The 22,013-nt window shown below is 41.9% G+C and overlaps 1 protein-coding gene across 1 annotated transcript; it reads right to left on the bottom strand.

Annotated features, from left to right (window-relative positions):
* Positions 1-9: 9 nt before the first annotated feature.
* Positions 10-21,650, bottom strand: marchf5 (membrane-associated ring finger (C3HC4) 5). Its single transcript, XM_085478328.1, has 6 exons — positions 21,136-21,650; positions 10,156-10,358; positions 4,043-4,173; positions 3,779-3,962; positions 3,131-3,297; positions 10-1,722 (listed from the first exon to the last, which is right to left on the bottom strand). The coding sequence occupies exons 1-6, from the start codon at positions 21,177-21,179 to the stop codon at positions 1,606-1,608; spliced, it is 846 nt and encodes a 281-aa protein (XP_085334454.1). The 5' UTR covers positions 21,180-21,650; the 3' UTR covers positions 10-1,605.
* Between the last annotated feature and the right edge of the window lie 363 nt (positions 21,651-22,013).

Below are 22,013 nucleotides of genomic sequence, written 5' to 3' on the forward strand. Positions count from 1 at the left end.
ACGTGCACGTCAACATTTGGAAAATACATTTATTTACAGAGCTCATACTGTAGAAGTCTAACGTTAGAAGCATCGTGTGCACAACAGTTCAGCCTCTCGGCAGAGAGGAGATCTGATGGGAAAGGTTTAGTCTGCAGATCTCAGAACACCTGTACAGAAGTTGACATGTGCAGGTTAAATATTCCAGGTGGTTGGTTATACAGTGTGTTAAACAGGCTCTCTCACTCAGATTCTCATCTCAGCAATAACTTGTTAATTCAAAGCCACGTTATTTACACATGAACAAAGGAGTTTGATACATTAGGCTTCACGTCTTATAAACCAAACTGTTTTGGTCAGTTCACTCAAATCAGAGCTCTATATTCATCCGTCCTAATATCTCAACATTTCAAGACATTTGCCAGAAATTGTGGATAAACTTGAACATCTCCCTATATCTTTTCCACCGTTTCAAACCAATAAAATCCTACTTGAAGACTAAAAATCAAAGTGTCTGTACACCACTTGGGCAGGACAATAGGGCTCGGTATTTGAGTGAACTGACCCTTTAATTTCCATTCAGAAGTGCTGGCTGCTGCAGTGAGTCATCTTTAGTTACCAGTGTCCGAGGTCATTCAGAGAGAAGTACCTGAGTCTGACCTGAGCTGGTCCAAGCTCAGGCAACTGAAGTCCCATCATGGCAGGCCGAGGGGGTGGAGGGTATGAACTGCCTCTAAAATCTGGAGGCAACGGCTTTAACTCAAGTGTCCGTCTCCTGTAAGCGCTGCACTGAATGTTGAGTCAGGCACCAAGGTTTTCTAATATATGTATTATCCACACATCACGGCACAGTGCTCACCTGCACTGTGACGGGTGACAAGGCTTCAAGACACATCACATGACAGCGTTTTGAAAAGTAGAGATGAGGAATACTGGACGAAGCACGTGAACAAAGTAAACAGCTGTGTATCAGCTTCTGATCTGCGTTCGGCGTGTTCGCCGTTAGATAATCAGCTGCAGTGGCACAATGACGTGGCGAGGCTAGTTTTCTGTTCTGCGTCAGGATTCACATCATTTTACTGTTTGCTCACGAGTACATTCCTTATGCTCAACATTAGTCTTCTTTGAACATAAGCCACTATCATCAGCCAATGGGGTGCTGCGAAATAAACAATATAAAACAATTTGCATTTTTATAAAACGAATTACACATGCCCCACGTTTTAATTGTTTAAAATATAGTAGGTTTACAATAGTTAACGTGATTGCTGAAGCTCATCCACCCTGCAGTCGTACTCAGGAAACAGGTGTGTGTGTGTGTAGGTGTGTGTGTGTGTAGGTGTGTGTGACTGTGTGACTGTAACTGCACATCAACTGCTAACATGCTCCAGTCCGCACGTCTCCATCTTCACTTTAAGCCAGCGTCACAAAATGTCAGTGAAGAGTCACACCGGGGCGGTGAGAGGGGCGAGGTGTGGGGAGGAGGAAGAGGTGGTAATGAGGATGACACGATCAAAAGTCTGTTTCACCAGCACTTCCTGCTCACTGAGCTTTCATCCCACCCACCCCCTCAAGCGGAGGCGTGTAGTTCCTCCATCCATCTGTCCTCCCTTCTGACGGCCTCCTTTAGGCCTCTTCCTGCTCGGGGAAGTTGAGGATCTTGCGGTGAGCTTGCCTCAGGTACTGCTGCTGTTTGAAGTACACCTTAAACGCCCCCTTGATGGCCACAAAGGCGATACCTCCCTGTAGGTGGAGGAAAGCAAAATGGTGTTGAAAGTGGACTTAAAGACAGATTCAGCTCAACACATCAAAGCTCTCCCCCCACAGCGGACTCTAGGAGGATTTACTTTAATTTCACACCGACTATCACACACACGACTGCATCTCATAAACAAACATGCAGATGATTCCTGTCTGTTTCCTGCTCAGCTGTGACCAGGAATGCTAGAGCACTTACAGATATTTTGGTTAAAAAGGATCATTCAAGAGTAAAGGTGGAGGTTTCTGGAGAGTGAAGCCTTCCAACCCAAACAGGAAACTGGCTCATTTATGGCAGTCTGTCTGAACAAAGGTGTGTGGATGTCTGAACGGCCAACCTGAATGAATATTACAGTGTATCTAAATAATATTCAAGCCGGGGCTGTTCTTCCAGTATGTGCCTTTGAGCGCAAACAAAAAATGAATCCATTCAATCAGCAAATGTGATGACTCATTAATCGTCACAGGAAGCCTGAAAATCTTCCTTCACTTTGTTTTATATTAGTTGTGATCTTATGGCTGGACTGCTAGGGGCACTTTCACAATTTCTCGAGTACACGGTTAATAACAGACTAAAAAGCAATAAAAATGAATGCTTATAGTGATCGTTTACTCTAAATAAACAGTATTTACTGTTGAAAATTTAAAAGCTAAGACTGAATTTAAACTACAAAAATCTATTTAGAAGAAGAAAAGTGGAAACAATTTTTTGAATCCTGACCTCAATACTAACCATCCAAACCCGCCGAGCTGAGGGCCTTTAGATTAGGCAGGAGTGTCCAAGCTGTCAGTGGTTGTGATTGTGTAAAACTAAACAAACATGGGCTAACTTACTAACTCAAGTGTGTCGGAAAAGTAAACAGAGGCGTCCACACTGGCACTTTGACTAATACAGCATGTGATAAATACTGATGTGAAGTTTCAGTCGTCGCCACTCTGGCTCAACACAAAAGGAACGAAGCACCATCTTGTGGGAATATTCATTAATTGCGCTTTAAAAGTTAATTATTTACAGTGGTGTGTTTTTCTTTTTTGTCTCACAGTGATCGATCACGCCGAGAACAAATAAAGGTTTGACTGATGATGCAGCTCATCTGTTCGCTCTCCTTCCTGCAGGTTTGCTAGGTGAGGACAGAGTGTTCAGCAGTATCAGTGCAGCCCAGATCGCATGAGCCGCTCTGGTTACCTTTCTGTCCTCCCATTTAAGGTTTCTCTTATGTCTAAATGGCTCATACGATGCACAATTAGGCCAAATTAGAGGAGGTCGTTTACTCAATAGTAGGGCTAAAACAAGGGGGTGGATATACTAGTTGTTTGTACTCTGCTCATCGAATCCCCTGCAGAACTATTGCTACCGTCAGGTGAGTCATACGGCGAGTCTGGTTGGACCCACCAGGATGGTCCTCTGCAGGTTCGAGTTGACGCTGCTGAACATGAGCTTCCCCACGATGGTGGCAATGGTGGGGAAGACCAGGGCGCCGCACAGGATCCGTGTGGCTGACACATGGTCTGCCAAGGGGCTGGCCTCTGCGGGGATCCGAGGAACTGGACAGCCGATCCCTGCACACACACAAGTATTAGTTTTATTCCTGCGTAAACCTGAGGGCGCAGCTGCTGACACAGTTGAGTTTCAGAGGCTGAGGATTGATTTATTTATCTGTTTTGTGGCTGTGATGAAGTGAACACCGACCAGCTGCAGTGAGGATTTCTGTGATGGATGAGGAGACGGTGTTTGAGGTGTTAGTAACTCTCCATATTATTTGTTTTTGTCTGAAACTTTTCTGCTATCATCAGGTTATGATAATCAAGTTTCTGACTCAGCTCCTTACATGGTTTTATATTATTGTCCTTGAAAAGACATCCTGTCTGTCCAGCAGTGATGGCTGTTCTTTAGCAGCAGCAGACATTAGAGCATCATCGTTTCATACTGACAGTTACACCTGAGTAAGGTTAGACTCACACAGTGCAGCATACACGTAACAAACACAATATAAACACAGATACACATTCTCAGGATCAAACGTAAGGAGTGTGTCCTGACCGGGGAAGATGCTGTTGAGGATCTGCAGTTTGTTAGAGTACTTCCTCCACAGGCGCAGGACGTAGTCTTCCCAGCGGATCATCTTGCCGAGGATCAGCATGACAGGAATGGTGGGCAGCCCGATGAGAAGGAACAGAGGATCAGCCCGCTCCATAACATCCAGGCCCTCCTTATGGCCGACGACCTGGAGGAGGCACAGGAGATGGTCAGAGTGGCAAACAGCTGCACACAAGTATATACTAGATTTATCTAGTATATCTTTACCTGCATGACAGTGACTGCTCCATATGTGACAGCGGTCCAGTAGATGGAGCCCACCATGATGCCAGCTGCAGCAAAGGGGCCAGCCTTGGAGATGAGGCGGTCAGCCAGGTCCAGCACATAAACCACAGGACCTGATGGAGGCATCACCAGACTTAAGTCACAACTAAGAGAAATATATTTACCTATAACACGTAAAACTGTTGGCTAACATAAATATAACTGTTATCCGTAGTTTTAGAGAGCTACTTCAACCATTACTGCGTACTTCTGACTGAGAATCTGAACTTCAGGGATTATTATCCACTGATCTGATAATCCTCCTAATGTAATGATCATTTTGTGCATCAAAGGTCAGGAAAATGTCCCTCATTATTTTCCCTGACAGCTCAAGTTGTCAAAATATCCTCATTTCCAACCAATTAGATGCATCTCTCTCCCCTCTACAGAAACAGGGTTACTGGGTGTGCTATGCTTGGAGGCACATTACGACAGTGCAGTGACATCAAAAGCAAACTTTCTTCCTCAGACTTTTCCTAAGTTTAAAGCAGGCTGTGTAAGGTGCACGCCTTGTTTTGCAGGTTTATTGACACTTAAGGAGGAGCTTCAAGGGCAGGGCCCACTGAGATTAAAAAGAACTGGGATGCCTCTCGACCAGCATGTAATAAGAAATTAATCTGAAGTTCAAACTTGCCTTTGGAGTAGTGACATCCCTGTCTGACACCAGGAGCAGGACCTTAAAAAACATCTCTGCTGCATTCCCGTCTCTTGCATTCTGGGCCCACTCGAGGGAAATCATGAAATATTTACAGGAAGGCAACCTGATTTCCTCACCCAGACAGAGCCATCCACATCCTATTAATAACTAGCCCAGGAGTCAGTGGGAGGGGAGCGGGGAGGCTGCCAGAGGGACTGAGCGCAAGACAGTGCTGGGCCTCTGTGTGCATGCTGCTTTGGCACTTGGTAAACTGCAAAATTAGATCCACAGAGCACAGCAGTTTGGGCTTCCAGGCTCTGAAAAACCTACACTCTCAAACACCTTACTATAATATCAGTGTTACACATGCACGGTTCTCATTTCCAGCAGACGGTGACTGAAATCCTACTTCAGACAGAGATACCACTGCATCTCTTCTCTAGTTTAGAAATGAAGCAGTCAAGTTGTTTCAGAAACAGTGCTGAGTCACTGCTCATTATGAAAGCAGGACTTTGTTCAAGAACACCTTTCCTCAGGCCATGTCAGCAGCTCACTGATAAATATATTGCACAGCAAGTAAAAAGAGCCTGATTGACCTTATAGCACAGAAAGCTGCCATCACTTAGAGTTAAGGACAGCTGGGGCGGTGGGTTACAGGCCGTTACTGGGAAAAGGATTACTGCCAGGGCCCAGTCAGGCACAAGGACAGATTTCAAACAAACACCTGAGCAGATACATTTTTGAAGGAAGGGAAAGTGGTGACACATCTCTAACTACAACCTTAACAACATGAGCTTAGAGTAAAAGGACTCGGCTTCCTGAAATAACTCCAGGGGTGCCGTGAGGAGTTTTACAGTTTCTGGACTGGCTTCATTAAATTGTTTGTGCAGCCTGGCCACTATGAGGCTGGTGCCCGTAAGTACCTGCCACACGCGGCATACAATCCATCCACTGTTAGCAGTGCACGTATTTCTACAGCTGAGTGCATTCACTGTGCTGGTCTGTGCTAAATGTCTTTACTGCAGCGCTGCAGTCCACTTGTTGAGGAAAGAGCTCAAAGTGAGCGAGGTGCATTTATCACTTCTAAAGAGTATCTGAGTCTGAGACAGTTTTTAATGCAGCAGCTGTCTCTTATCTGCCAGCAGCCATTTGATGCTTTCAGGCCTCCTGTTACTGCACCCGTGTTTGCCTTTGGGACTGACCTCACAATGCTCGAGAGCATTAATATGCCATATTTTGATGACAGCACTGGGATCTCTTCCGCTTTCTCCGTGCCTAAGCATTACGCCATCCCGGGCAAAGGGGACTAGACTGCCCTTAATGGCTGCTGGTAGCAGATTCCATAATTAAGATTATTAAAAAAGGAGGGAGGGAGAGGAAAGTTAGGAGGGGGCCCCGTGCAACTGCAATACCTCGGTAGTGGGCACGCACATTGGCACGCTGTTCCAGCTCACTTGTTTACTCTCTGGGCTGAGTGTCAGAAAAGGAGCAGCAAGGACACGCCGTCCTCAGGAGTTATATAGCGAGCCAAATTAGCATGATGGGCTAGCTTTGGCTCTGCAGCAGCTGCTGGTGGGAGTGCAGCCAGAACAGCATATAGCTGCCCTGCTCTTTGAAGGCTGAAAAATGACTCTGCCCCCCCCCTCCGGGGCTGTAAGCAAGTGAAAAACAATCAAGACCTGAGTTAAGAGAAAAAAATGATGTGTATCTCAGAATCCACCCACTCATTTGCTCCAAGAGCAGGCAGGGGTCCCCGCGCAGAGAGCAATACTGTGACCAAACCCTATCCAGCCTCTAGAAATGAGCTGGCCTCAGTGACCGGTCAGTGCTCCCCATCTCTACCCGTCCACAGATTTAACTCCATCCGCCCAGACTGAATGCTGTTATTGCTGGGCTGGAAAACTGATAGTATTCATTGGGTTCATTAAAACCAGAGCAAACACCGCAAAAAAGGAGTGCATCTAAGCTTTGGTCACCTAATACACAAAAACTGTTAAAGATACTGGGTCTCTGTACTAGACATGGCGTTGTATAATAAAGAGAACGAGGCTAGAATAAAAATTATGTGAGAGGAACACTGCAGCAATGATGCAGCAAAACCAAAAGCGCTGTACTCCTCCGCCTTGCTTTGAAGTGGACTAATGCCCAGCGTATCCTGCAGCCAGCGTCTCAAGTCCTCAGTCAGAACAAAGAAAAATCTCATGGAAATTCAAACCCTGACAAAGCAGTCGTGTCAGTAAAAACCCTGCGTAACAAATCCAAATGCTTTGCAAATTCAGTCTGACCCAAGTCTGATGTCACGCGGTGCCACGAATGCAAATCCGTGAATCGCCACTTAATGTTTGCATGTGCTGCCCTGCTGGAAAGGACAACACGGAGGTACATCCTCTCCTCATCACCTAGAAACGCTGTGATTTCATGAATCCATCAGCAGCTCTGCTCATCTCCTCTGTCGCTGTGGGCCTTTGATGAGCTGCTCTGTTTGCTCTTTCCGTGACCCAATTTCACTCCCACCCCTCTCATCCAGACACATCCAACATCCCCGCACACCACCTCCGTCTGACCCTCACTAAAGGGATTTGGGGGTCGGTGGGTGGGTGGGGGTGAGGTAAACTCAACAAACACTGTGCACATAACCAACCACTACTCTACTATCCATTTCCTATTCAAACACTTTCAGCATTTAAAAAAATGTAAAAGTGAAAAAACAAAACCCCTAAAAACACATTTGCCTGCTGCTATAGTACATTGCAGGAAAAAAAAACGTCTTATGACACACACACACACACACACGCACACGCACACGCACGCTGTGGTGGACAGTGTGCTAACTGCAGCCTATTAATTCACTTCCAACTCTCAACCAGAAATTGGAATAAGTGGCAAAACAAAGTTTAGGCTACTTCGTCTGCAGAAATCTTCCCAAAACATCCTGAGGCTAAAACTCCACCACACATCCTCACAGTCTGTCATCTAAACTGAAGGGAAACCAAAGAAAGTTACATCAAAGGCAACACCAACCTCAGCAAATGAAGAGTGATGGTGGCACGCTGTTTCTGTGTCATTCTCCGAGGGCAACGTCACCCAGCAGATCAGAAACGAGGAAGCTCTTTCAAAATAAACCGCTGGCCTATCCATCACCATGCTCTAAACCACTTCAGTATTTGAACACATGACTAAAAAACAAACTGTGGAGTGGGCATCAGGAGACTGAGGGTGAACATTTAGCCACAAGTCACTTCTATGACTGACTTTTTTATAAAGAGCTGTCCAAAAATAACAAGCCGCAAAGCCATCATAATAATACGGCAGTGTGAGAAACACTGATGCAGTCAGTCTAAAGTGTAAATTCCACTGGCGCACTGTACAACAGAGGCTCAATTCATAAAGTGCCTCAAAGCCAGAACATGTGAGACACTAACATTAGATAACAAACATACTTATATATACAAAATTTCAATAAACAGCAAATTCAGATCAAACAGATCCATTAGGACAATTCTGATTTCACAAACAGAACGAGCAGGGCCTGTTACAGCCAACAATCCTAAAGATTGTTTAAAGAGAACTGAAACACTATGAGAAGTTGACTTTATAACTTACTGTATGGATATTTTGTTTCACTTTAACTCAGCTGCTGCACATGGACAAGACGTTACCACGTCAGAGCCCCAGTGAAAGCTAAACTATGATATCCATTTCTATCTGTATTCTTTTTATGCTTTGGGGCAGGGGTCTCAAACCTGTGGCGATTTCCTCCTCTGTCTAATGTGGCTCCCCATAAATCTAGTAACAGGAAAATGAACAATTTCCAACTGAACCTCAACAGCAGTGGCCAAGAAGCTGCAAAAAGGATTGAGAATTTAACTGGTTTAACAATGGTTTTGCAAAGATGCCATTCTTGGCCATTCTTTCCCCGTTCACATATTTTACAAAAATAAATATTCCTGAGGGAAGGGGATCAAACTTGTTTGTTATCCACTGATTATTTTGTCACAATTTCTACCAATTTCACAACCAACCTTGGTAGAAATTGCCCCATATTGGCTGCATGCTTTTGTTGTCTGCAGAAATGTTTCAAATTTGTGAATAAATAAAACTTGGTCCATAAAACTTTGCGCTACTGAATGTTTTTGGGTTTTTTTTACTTCCAAGTACTGATTAACTGTGCTTCTAGGAATTGAGTCAATACAAATACAAAAGGGCAGTAGACACATTCACATATACCCAGCAACCACATTCCAATAATGAGCTCATAGATAGAGGTTAGACAAACACTTGAGGTTGGAGAAGCATGCACAGAAGCTCAGCTTAAAGCACCAAAGTGAGTGACAGCACAGCATTGGTCACTATAAATATACATGAACCTGTTTACCAGTTGGGCCCAACCTGTTGCAGGCTAACACCATGTTTGCTTCTGTCTCAAATTTCAACGTCTCACACTCTATGAAATGGCAATGGGCCAGGGGCTGATGGGTAACCAAGTGACAAGTATACAACTTCAAATATGCCCAAGTCTTCACATCCAGCAGCAAAACATCTAACAGATAAAACCAACTTTCCTGTGATGCAACTGCAGTGTGTTCTGTGAGAGTCATTCACTGTCTTAGAAAGTTATGAAGAGATCTGAGAAAGTGAGCTGTGAGCAGCTTGTGTCCAAATAAGCACAGCTCTGCGTGCTGTATCTTCACTGGTTGAGTCATAGCTTTTGAGAACAATCGAAGCCCTCGCCACTCTGACGTGTCGAGCTAATTGAGGCAGCCGCTGCTGGTCAGTCAGCGAGCACGCCCCTGTTCGTTGTCACAATGAAATGAAACATTTACCCAGATCGCCACAGAACTTATGCTGGATCTCGAGTAAATAAACTGAGGCAAGACAAACTCAACAGTTCCCAAAGTTTGGATACAGTTGCAGGCAGTGACTCAAACAGGAGTTTATTTACATGGAAATTTTCTCTGTAATTCTGCTTTGATGTTGACAACTGCCAGAAAGGCTGTATGAGAGCTCAGCAATACACTATATTAAATTTAGATTTGTGAACAAGAAATTTATCTCAGCTTCTCAGCATGGCGTGGGGCTATAAGTTAACGATCCTTATATTTTAACCATGCTGTACATCACACACTACTCTATAGGATCTAAAGCCTTTCAATTTTAAATGATCCTGAATATACCTGATCCTCATTTTGAAAATCTATGCCACAGACATAAATCACACATAGCTTCAAAGACTGGAGTACTGCAATCACTCAAAGTTTTGCAGTAGACCTTGAAAAACATAGCTGAAGGAATAATTATCCTCTTAATTTCCTCAAGCACAGAATCCTCTCAGCCCAACAAGACAACAAAAGCTAGTGACATTTCGAGGCCATCTCATCACGCTTCCACAAGGTTTTATTTTCAGAGAAATGCAACCCACCCAGTTTGGGAAAGACAATGAGGTATTCTGCATTGCACTGTGGGCAGGCTACGCGTGCTGTGCTGTTGCCTCGCTGTTTCTCGTCCACCCAGCGTTGCAGGCAGGTCTGGTGAACCCACTTGGTGGAGCCGCGGCAGCGACACGGGCGAACCCACTCTGCCGTGCGGTCATCTTCGTCCGTGGCAAAGCACACCCAGCAGCTCCTAAAACAAACACACATGCCCAAATTCAGGATGAGACACTGAAACAAACATGGCTGCAAAAAATAAATAAAAATACTAGCAGCCACCAGCTGTACCCCTCAGTCTCCTAGTAGACACACTTATGCCATTAATTTCAAAATCGTACGTCACCTTGTTCTGAAGTTATCGCATTCACAAGATTTTCAGAAAACTTACTCTGACCTTGAGGTGAAGGTCACTGAGGTTTGAACTCGTGTGAGATTTTTAGTAGATACACCTATGGTATCAATTCGAATCTCCTACATCACCTCATTCTCTGCGCCCCATCAGCCTTGTACAGCTGAAGGGTAAAAGAAAGACATGGTTGTAAATAGAGCTGCAAATATTGATTATTTTAGTAATCGAGTAATCTTATAATCTAATAATTCAGTGTCCAATCTAACAACCCTCAGGTCAGTGGCTCAGAGTTTAATGGCTAATGGTTTGGGGGTTTTTTGGCTTGTGAAAAAAACGTTGGTGTTTTTATATTTTTAAATATTAATGCAATTTAATGAATATAATGTTTTATAATATTTCATTTTTAATCTGAAAAATGTTACAAAAGTCTTGAAATTAATATAGTCTAGTACACCCTGTGCCCCCCTTTAGACTCACCCCTGTTTGCTGCAGGTATCTCATGTAAAATAGGATGGCTGCTGTCAGCCTTCATTAAGCTGTATCATTTAAACATGCTATCAGACCAAGTTATCAGTTCATCTGCATATTTTAATACAGCTTCTGGAGACTTGGTGCAGATTTTTCTCTGTGTAAAACAAACGGCAGATGATGGAGCAGCTACAAAGTGCTTTGATGAAGGACTCCTGCTAGCTCTTTACCAGTAATCAGAAATCAGCCGATCAATACATAAACCCTATAGGCAAACAAGCTGCAATGCTGACTGAATCAAGCATATCTGACAAGAAGTGTTCAATGGACACACAGCAGCTCAAACAAACAGGCCCTTCACCCTGCCATTAGAATACAAGACAATTTCCAAAGGATTGCATTTCAGATCACATCAGTGTCAGCTCCCTTTTCTAACAAGCATTGGTAAAAGAAGCAACCTATGCTCCACATATACCGATTCTCTACTTCCGTTGATCCTAGCCATAGCTACACATTTCTGACTTTGACGCCAGTATTATTCACAATGCTACTCATACACTGAATCAACAGGTCAGTGTTCATTTTGACAGCTGATTTTATTTGAATTCTTTTTAGTTTTACTCAAACTATAGTATTATTATCCTAAATCTAAAGTGATTCAGTTGACTAAAATATAAAGTGTGAAAGCTTGTTGTGTTTTTACTGGTGAGAGTGAATCCACACAGTTTACAAAGCATCTTATTTTCCTTGACTTCAAATGTGAAATGTGGGTATATCTCCACTCTTCTCTTCCTCCCCAAGCTTGTCTTGTTGTTGTTGTGAGAAAAAAAAAGTAATTGATGAAAACTATGACAACGTAATTCAAGCCAAACCACATTTTATACCGTGACATCTTCCTTCTCTGTTCCCTTACATACAGAGATGGGAGTAAACCTTCTCTTTACCTCTTAGGAAGGTTCTGCCGGTCTTTTACAACCTTACCCTCCTCCACTGCAAAGCAACGCAACATGTGCAAGACAATTTGATATCGAACTTCCCTGACCTTAACAAAGCACATCACCTAGTGTGACATATTGCATTTCCATAATTAATCAGCAACGTGCGACTGGCTGGATGGGTCACCGCCAGGGTGTCTCACTGCATATAGCTCAGTTTGAGAATCCGCAGAACCTTACTTCAGCTGCCATCAACTCATGAAAACCTTCACAGGTTAGATCTGAATAATTGATGTAAGTAAATCAACAGCATGTCTAGAGTCTCGACTCCGCCAAGCTCAAGGGAGTTCTACTGGTTCTCCGGTTGCAACAGTATACTGGTTTTCAAGTATTAACATGATATGAAACTTGATGGCTATCATACCATGAACATTTGCCTATGAACAGTATCTTGCTGTGCGCATCTCCTTTCCTCATTGACAACCTGTCAAACAACTTGCGCCACACATGCACATCCGGAGGAGAAATGTCAGCAAGAAACAAGGCTGATGCCACCGATCTGCGCTGTCCGCCTGAAAAGAACCTAAAAGCAGAGTGCAATTACTTTAGATATCCCAAAATAATCAGCTCTCGTGGATTTGTTTATCGGAGAGAGGGGGGGTCCTTCCAAATTATTCCTCTGTGTAATACTGTGATACTGTCTGGGGTACATATCATATCATCAAAATATACCGATTATGGTTTTCTAATCATCCATCCATCCACTTCCGCTTATCCTTTTCAGGGTCGCAGGAGGCCTGAGTCTATTCCAGCTGTCTTAGGGCGAGAGGCAGGGTACATCCAGGACAGGTTGCCAGTCTGTCGCAGAGCTAACAGATAGACAAAGACTTCTATTTGGCAGTTTGCAGAAATGAATGAAAACCACTTAAAATGTGGTTTTAAAAACTGGAAAATGTTTAGGTTTTTTTTAAACTAGCCTGTTGCCAGGCGATCCACTGGTTTGGTAGCTGACTGCTGCCTGTGACCCATTTGTGTGTGAGATTTATGATCTCATTTTCATAATTACTCTGAACCTTGAACAGCTGGCATTTCACTGGATGAATGAAAAAATGATTAGTCTACACACACCTCCCATAAATCTCTGGCATACAAAACACTGATTAAGAACGCCCCCTTCCCACCCATAGTTTGTGATGATCTAATTTTGGTATCATTCACATTATGAATTATTTGTGCTCAGAATTCTAGCAGATTACTTTCCAAAGGTCAACCCAACAGTAAGACACCTAACCAAAGCACACTGCAAAAGAAGGTGCCTGTGTCTGACCTGATAAGCTGTAGCTGCAGTTTACTCTTCCATTTCCTGTTTTTAAACCACAGGTATAACAGGAACAGGGAAAACCTGTTTACTCTCACAATGAAGTAAAAAATGTTTCTTACACCAGGAATTTTAGAAACACCCCCCCCCCCACCTCAGCTCCATTTGTTGAATCCCTTCATGGCATGCAGAAGTACTATTTGAATTATTTGCTCAGGTAGCTACCTCCAATGAATTATTTGTCAATACCCCCCTGGTGTTGAATAAAATATGACAACGCAGGAGAGGACAGTCCAGGTCGAGGTGATCAGATGACATGTCAGTGAGAATGTGTGGTGTGATGGAAACATCACCCCCCATTCAAGATCATATCTACAGTCTTTACTGCGGTTCACCCTATAGCTGACCCCTCCCTATGTATGTGTACTGGCATCACACTACTCAATTTAATTCAAATAGGGTTCTCGCATTGATCTGCAATGCAAAACTGAAAAAAACAAATATAAAAAATGCATCATAGGAATTTATGTGCGACACCACGGGATCTTCAAAGACACTGCAGACTGAAAATGAGGCTGCCGTTTAAAAAAAAAAAAAAAAAAAGCGATGATGAGACGCCGAGTAGAACGGTGGACAGACGTCTCCACAGAAACACGACAGCGGAGAACAAAACCCATCTCTACTTTAGATTCACTGGCTCTTGTTCCTGTAACCCAGCCCCAGAGCATGACAGAACCTATTACAACAGCAGTGAAACACTATCTTCTGTGCGAAACCTTAATCTCTGGCTTGCCGTCGCCTCAGCCCTGTTTAACAGAACAGTCAGCCAGATAAGCCAAAATGACGACTGCATACTGAGAAATCCTGTGCAGTCTGATATATTAAAAAAAACAAAACAAAAAAACAAAAACAAAAAAAACAGGCTTGTATATCAGAATGCAACAATTTTCTAAATATGTTAACCCGATATGCAATGAAAAGATCAATTTTAAATGTTGAAACGATGATGTAAAATCTGCAGATTGACATGCTGAATTATTGCTAATAAAGTTGCTGAAGGACTTTCAAGAACATAGAGACTCGATGATGGCGACGTGCCTGAAATCCACTGAAGGAAGGTGACCTCCTGTATCACCAAGTTATTTACATGTTAAACAGGCAAACTCATGTGGGTCTCTGCTGTTTTTACAATAAAGCTTTAATCCACCTAATGCACAGAGACTGCTTTGAAACTTCAAGGGCAGGCAAGCAGCAATGCATATTATCATTTTTATTTCGGCAGTTATTTTGAAAACCCTTCAAGCTCGCGGGATCAAAAGAATGTGCAGCACAGAGGCACTGTGGACACTGTCACGCGTTTCACCTCAGCTGTGGATTTTATTCTGATAATAGAAGAAAGCTCCAAGATGACACAGACATGGCCATGATGTGATTGACACTGAGATATTAAGGCCACTCTTAATATTAGTATTAAGTGTGACTTTCTCATCGTCTCACAAGCCAGGCTCCTGTCCTCAAGAAGAGCATAAGCCACCCCACAAAGGCTCCTTTAACTCAGCAATGATCATGTGGCTGTGGGAAATCACAATGTTGTCTTGTCCAAGCTGGTCAAATAACAGCTCAAAGTGTTAGTATTGCATTAAACTTTGTGTGTCAGTATCAAGTTAACCCTCTGGGGTCAATAGACGAGCCAGTATGTCCAAATCACATACCCAATTTAAAATTCCATAGCAACAAGATGCACGCCAAGTCTCCATTTCAACTTGTGTTGAAAGTGCAGACTTCAAACTACATGCTAGTTTTTAAATTCTGTATGTATAAAATGCTTTTTTCTGAATACTATCGCAACGGTAAATACGGCATTTTGTAAGGACAGCGAGTTCTTGCGAGAAAAACAAAACAAAAACACACATGACGCCTCTTTTCCATTTGTGGAAAAATTTACAATGTCAACCAATCAAAAAAATAATAAGGTGACACGTGACATTTGGTTGTTTAGGAAGAGTGATGGCAGTGAGAGAGCGAGTGAGAGAGTGAGGGATTTGGATAGCGATTTTTAAGACGAGAGAGATTTGTGACATTTGGTGTGTTTGGAATATTGCTTGTGTGTTTTGTTGTCTTGTGTATTCAGTGTATTGCGGTTGTTTGAGTGTCAAAACAATGAGGGCACTACTTTCCAGCCAAAAAGCCACCAAAGGCAGATCGCAATGTAAACGCTGTTTCCAGGAGAAAAAACACGAGGTGTGTTGTCAGGTCTTCAGGTTTTAGGCCTTTCATGTGCTCTTAAATTTATCTTTTAAATTTATATTTGCATTCCAAGTTATGAAAACGATATGTTAAACATGTTTGTGGTTGAGTTCTTTGCGATTTTAGACCAACTGTGTTAATGCAGTATACCAAAACGAAAAAAACATAAGGGTAACTTCACACATGTAAGGTTGTGCTGAAAAGAATAATATCAAACAAGGCCGCGTAAATACTTTTAAAGGTGAAATATAAATGTACTATCAAAAGTAGTGAAAAATAGCCAATTAAACCCTGGACGCCAGAGGGTTAAACAAGTCATTAGCTGGAATAATGACTCTAAAAGTCTCCATGGTTTTAGAGTGATGGGTCTTTAATAAACAAGTCTGATAACATAACACAGTGTCCTCCTTTCAATATTGTGCAACTGAATGTAGCAACTTCAGCTTCTAAAAATACCAATACCAATCAACACTTCAATGACAGTCTCTGGAAAAACATTTCAATCATTACAGATATTTTATTAGTCTGGGGCTTATTTATATTAATGTCCAGTGTGTAAGAGTCTGACCTGAAACACAGCAGAATCTCAAATTTAAGCAAAGTTCACTTCAATGAAATATCAAACAAAGAAACTATTACAAACTGAGGGCACTACCTAAGAAAAAAATGCATGTGCTTTTAGTATCGCCACAAAGCACTGTGATCTGTGGTGTACGACAAAGCAAAAGGACTTCATGCTTTAAATAGCCTTTGAGTGGCTTAAAGTTAACACACACAAAAAAAAAAAAAAAAAGCCAAGTGGTGAATTACTCCACTTTATTAATAAAAACCTTTTGCAGTGACGTGCCACAGATTCAATGTTTAAATGTAATTTTTGATGGTACATAAAAAGCTATGAAGGCTCAAACAGCACTGAGAAAGCATTGCTTTGGGGCAAACAACATATACAGGATATTCTCGTTAGTTTGTGATAGAGCTGGGCGATAGAACGATAACGATATGTATTGCGAAATAAATTTTTCTCGATAGAAAAATTAAACTATTGCGATAGACCTCGCCGCTCTTGTCCTCTTAAAAAAAAAAAAAAAGAACAGCCAATCCAAATTAAGTAGTGCAAAGCCGAACCAATCACAGCCGCAGTGTCACGTCACGTAACTTGTTACGTACAGCACAAGTGCCATGCCGCACATGTGTATTTGTTTTGGGAAGCAGCCAGCTGCCGTGCCGCCCGGGTAATGGAGGAAATGAGTGTGCCGACTAGAGAAAAATCAACCGAGCGTGACCGAAGGTTACCGAAGAGAAAACAGATGATGGTTCCAATGCTAGAGAGATTGTCGAACGGGAGAGCCATAGAAGTTCTGTAGTGTGAAGGTATTTCGGCTATTTCAAGTCTGACAAAAACAGAGTAGCGTTCACTGTAAATTGTGCTGAAAGCAAGTCTGGAAATACAATAAACCGGTGCATGCTCAATCTCTGACTGGAAGCGCTAATTCGTCATTCGGCTTTTGTCAGACTAAAGTAACTGTTAAAACTGTTTGAAAAGCTCAGCTATACAACAAGGAGAGATTGAGAATTTCCTTTTAGTTCTCAGTTTATTTGATATTGACAAAAGTTAGTCAATTCTGTCTGTTCTTCTGTAAAACAAACTAATATTTATTTCTAGAATTAATATTTTGTTTCTAAGTGGAACTGACAATTTAGTACCGGTAGTCTGTTTTGTTTGTTCTATTTTGAAACTTAAACGCTTTAGCGGCTGCCTTTTGTGTAGTTTGCAATATTTGCCTTTATTTATCTGAAAAAGTCTCATGTTCCTTAAGTACATCTACCCTGTTGAACTTATTATGGGAAATAAATATTTAAATCAAAACAAGCTGCTGATTATTTCACATTTTACTTGTGAGCAACGGCACATTTAAATCTTACAAATATAGTTATTTGGCTTATATCGTGATAGATATCGTTATCGCCTGAAATGAAAAAAACATATCGTGATATGAAAAAAATCTCATATCGCCCAGCTCTAGTTTGTGATTTAAATAACTCTGCCTGTTATCTAAACCAGCTATCTTAAAATGTGGCATGAGCTTCCACTGGCATTAATGCTGGCTAATACAGCTTATTTATGCAAACTGTGGGTTACCAAGGAAAGACATGCTGACCAGCCACTGATTTGTTTCTTGGAACATGTCATTAATCTACTCCATGCAAACAAAATAACAAAGTCTCTGCAGTTGTTTTCCATTAAAAGGAAAAAAAAATCAAATCATCACTCAACCGTTTGAAAAGGTCGAAAAAGAGCCTGCAGAAGCTGACAATGTTCCATATTAAAACTGCAAAATCATGACTGTAAGGTCAGTTGTTCTTAGCGCACGCACAGCACATATTTATCGACCCATTCACGCAGAGATCAATGGGGTCAGCAAGAAAAGAATAAAACATGTAGGTTCTGTATAAATAAATAAATGTGGATTAAAATGTGCTTCCTACTTCCATTTGTGAAACACTGCATTGCAGAGGCAGCTGGCTGTTTGTGGCAGGTCCAGATAAGAGCCTCTGGAGCCTCATGTTTGTCAGTGATAGAGGCTGGGTACACAACTGTCTAGGAGTAAGCAGACATGACATACATCTTCCTGCCTTTGGCTACTCAAACATTGCACGGGTTATTGCCTCTGCTACACACCAGCAGCACACAGCTAAAGCACGTTTCACAATGATCATGGGCCCTTCCTTTCTTTCTGCCACTGTACTATGTTCCTGGGAAATGATTTCAAAGTCCAATGTTCAATATTGACTCAATATTGCTGCGTTACTTGTGTGCCAAGTCTTTTACAGACTTGCATGACTTGGCCTTTTTCACAGACATTTTGTAACCCTAACAAAACACTCCTACAAATCTCTGACTTGGATTACTTTGTATTTCAAAACATATCACAAAGCAAGTGCTGTTGTTGACCGATCTTTCTGGGCAGATGAGATCCCAACTCTGAAAAGGTGATTTAACTGATGGCCGCGAGACGCCAACTACCCACTCAGGTTTGTTCAGCTGATTAAATTTTTACTAGAATTGTTGAATTGAGTACAGTACGAATAAAGGCCACCAAGTCAGTAAACTAAAATAGAGTTTTCCCTATTATACATATGCAGGGGTTTTTAACTAAAAACTTGGTGATGTAAGAAATCACTGCAAATGAGAAAGTTTATCTGGCAGCAGGAGCCAAACCTACACGACATCACATCAACCCACGGCCACCAACACAATGCTCCAAACACATGCAAAATTTATACTTCTTTTGTGTCTCATTAAATGTCTCTTAGGCTACGTTCACACTGCAGGTGAAAACGCATCAAATCCGACTTTTTTGACCCTATGCGATCCATATCCGATCATCAGCACAAATCCGATATTTTCAAATCCGACCTGGGTCACTTTTGTATGTGGTACTGAATCCGATACATAGCTGGTGTTTTAGAAAGCGACTGCTGTTTGAATGGTCATGTCGCATGAAATCCGTCTTTTACGTCACTGACACAAGACAGACGCCAATTATCAGCGCCCAAGAAGACATCGTGAACGCTTCCTGGCCATCCAGTGTAGATGTCAGTGAAACTGTTGGGAAGACAATGTTGGAGAAACGTGAACATTTTATTTGTACTGTATAATCTGCAGATTCTGACAGAAATCTGCAACTATCCTTTGAAGCACTACTCCTCTCTAAAACAGCAATAACGATAATTATTAGGCCATATTTAAATACCAAAATAACTTTATAACTTAAAGCAAAATTGGGAAACATAAAGTCCGAAACAAGTCTTTATATTAAGGGCCATCAGTCAATACTGTTTGCTCTGGGTCTAAACAGAGTGTGACGTCTTCTTTTGCGCATGCGGGCCGCTTTGAGGGTTCACACTAGAGCGTGTTTGCTGTTACATTTTATTTGTAGTGTGAACAAGCAGACAAAAAAAAATAAATAAAAAAATCGGATTTGATCAAAAAATCGGAACTGAGCATTAAGACCTGCAGTGTGAAGGTAGTCTTACAGTATATAAACCTGTTAGGCGAGTTAAGCTTTAACCTCATTACTTAAACTACAATATGGTAGGTATTTGCAAAGCAAAAGTATAGCTGCTTTGACAGGGAAATTGTTTAACTTCTGTTTTAAGAATTGCATCATGAATTACACTTTGCCACGTAAAGTTATCTTTTCTCTTAATCCTTTATAAGCAATGACTAAAAGCAATTCGAAATGCTTAAAGTAAGATAAAAAAAACAAAACAAAGTTGAACACAAGCTGATTAATTCTTTCCTGAAAAGGAATTAACTTGTCGTTGCAGGAGTTTGGCAGATCACAAATATTGAAAATGCCTTCAAGGTGAGGATCTGAAGGCAAACTATAGGGAAGCTGTGTCTATACTAGAGAATAAAAGTACCTTTGATAAAGTGTAGACCTCATACAGCTTCAAGTGAACTAAAAGCTTTCTATTCTGTGGCTTTACACTCCATAATGCCACTGAAGTTCGGCCTGTTGATAAACTTGGACTCTGTCATGATGAAAGTGAAAGGAGACCCTTTTTGACCAGAATGCTGCCTGACAGAATCCATGGTTGAACTTCTTCTTTCTGTTGTGAAATATCCCAGCTATGACATGGCGATAAAGCATTGATGAAAATATGTTTAAGCAGACTTGCTTTGCTGCTGGCTACAGAAACAGCTTCTCATCAGTGCCCCCAGGGTGGCTGTGGCTACAATGTAGCTTACCATCACCAGTGTGTGAATGGGTGTGTGACTGGATATGTAAAGCGCTTTGGGGTCCTTAGGGACTAGTAAAGCGCTATATAAATACAGGCCATTTACCGTTTACCATTTATATCTGCTTCCAATTACGTTTGCGTCTGTTGACGCTGATTGTACAACATAAAATGATTCCCCATGATGTAAGTGTTTTGTATTCTTTTCTTTTATATGAGTGTATATAGTATATGAACTTGTGGAGTTCTGATCTTGCTCCTCAGTTACATTCACGTGTTCTCCTTTTGTTCTACTTGACCGCAAACATTTTAGAGCACCCTGTATCTGATTTTCGCTTTTGTACAAGTACGTAAAAACAAACTTTGTTCAGACATCTTACTAAAGAAAAGATTCTCCTCGAAATTAATCAACGTTTCAGCTGCCACAGAAATTACATTCAGTGTCTGATGTAACACAGATAAGCAGGTTTGTTCTGAACTATGAACGTGACATTTTCAGGTATTTTACTGGGCGCGGGGTCCTGCCTAAGGGTCAATAGTTAATAAGCCAAATATTTGGACATTTCTCCATGGCCTTATGAATTGTATCCAGTTTGAGAACACAAAAGAACTGGCCATAGAAAGTTAGAGTGATTACTTAACACAATATCCACCAATTCATTGGCAGAGCTAGGAGTCCAGGACTTCCTTTGTAAACTAAAAATACCCTGGCCAGGCAAACTTAATGATATCCAGAGCTGAGTTGAAAGTTCGTGTCCTGTTAAAAAATGATAGTGTCTCACTTAAAGCCTAAATTGGGGGACGGTATTCTGACAATACCGTCCCACAATTTTTCTTGACGACTGTTTTGTTTTGAAGTTTAGCTATGTGGCTGCCATTAGCATGCTAGCCCCAAACTTGAACTCACCTGTCCAAATTCTGCTGCATGCCAACTGCGTTCTGTTCCGCCATTGTCGTAGAGGCCAAAAAGGTTCAGATGCTGTCTTCTTGGAGGAAATTAATTGCGTTACAGGTAAAACATTCGAAATTTAGTACTCGTTAATTTGTTGCAGCTAAAGTCGACGTAGAAAACCCCCCACAAAAAAACAAAAAACACCTGCTAGCAAGTTAGCTGTTGAACTAATGCTAACAAGCTACATAGGCCTTCGTCGAGATGCGGCGCAACACCCGCAAACGAACCGGTATTTTTTTTAATCAAAAAGATATTCCTCCTCCGCCGCCGCAGTCTACGTAACACTTATATGCGTTCGATAGGCTATTTCGGGCAAAATTCTTCTTTACATCTGCCACGGCCTCGTTTGGCGTGACCGTTTGACTCCATTGACAGGCTGTCTCTGAGGTAACGCAAAGACACCACGTCGGTGCGCATCTACGTAATCAAAACAAAGCAAGCGCCGCAAAGGCGAGCATGGGAAATGTAGTTTCACAATGTCCCTCTCGCTTTCTTTATCTCTTCGCCGAATGCCCAAATAAAAGCTCTGAATCATCTCCAGAGTTGTCAAGAAAGACTATTAGAGGTGTATAGCCATCACTAGTACGCACTGCGAATGTAGTTATTCCCGTACGCACATGCGTGTACGCGAGTGTGAACCACGACAAATGCAATAATGTGACAAATACGGTCCAATAATCTCAGAGAGGAAACCTCATCCATAATGTGATTGCGTGAGAACTGATTATACATATTTAGAAGACAATCTGTGAATGTGAGAACATATTTTTAAAATATAATGTTTTTCTATCCTTTGTGCTCGTTTGTTTTCCTATAATGTGCCTGTTTAAAAA

This window comes from Copadichromis virginalis, linkage group LG13 (genome assembly GCF_057382275.1).
Source record: "Copadichromis virginalis isolate Kocher_CV1m ecotype Utaka linkage group LG13, C_Virginalis_male_GT1.1, whole genome shotgun sequence".
Taxonomy (NCBI): Eukaryota; Metazoa; Chordata; class Actinopteri; order Cichliformes; family Cichlidae; genus Copadichromis; species Copadichromis virginalis.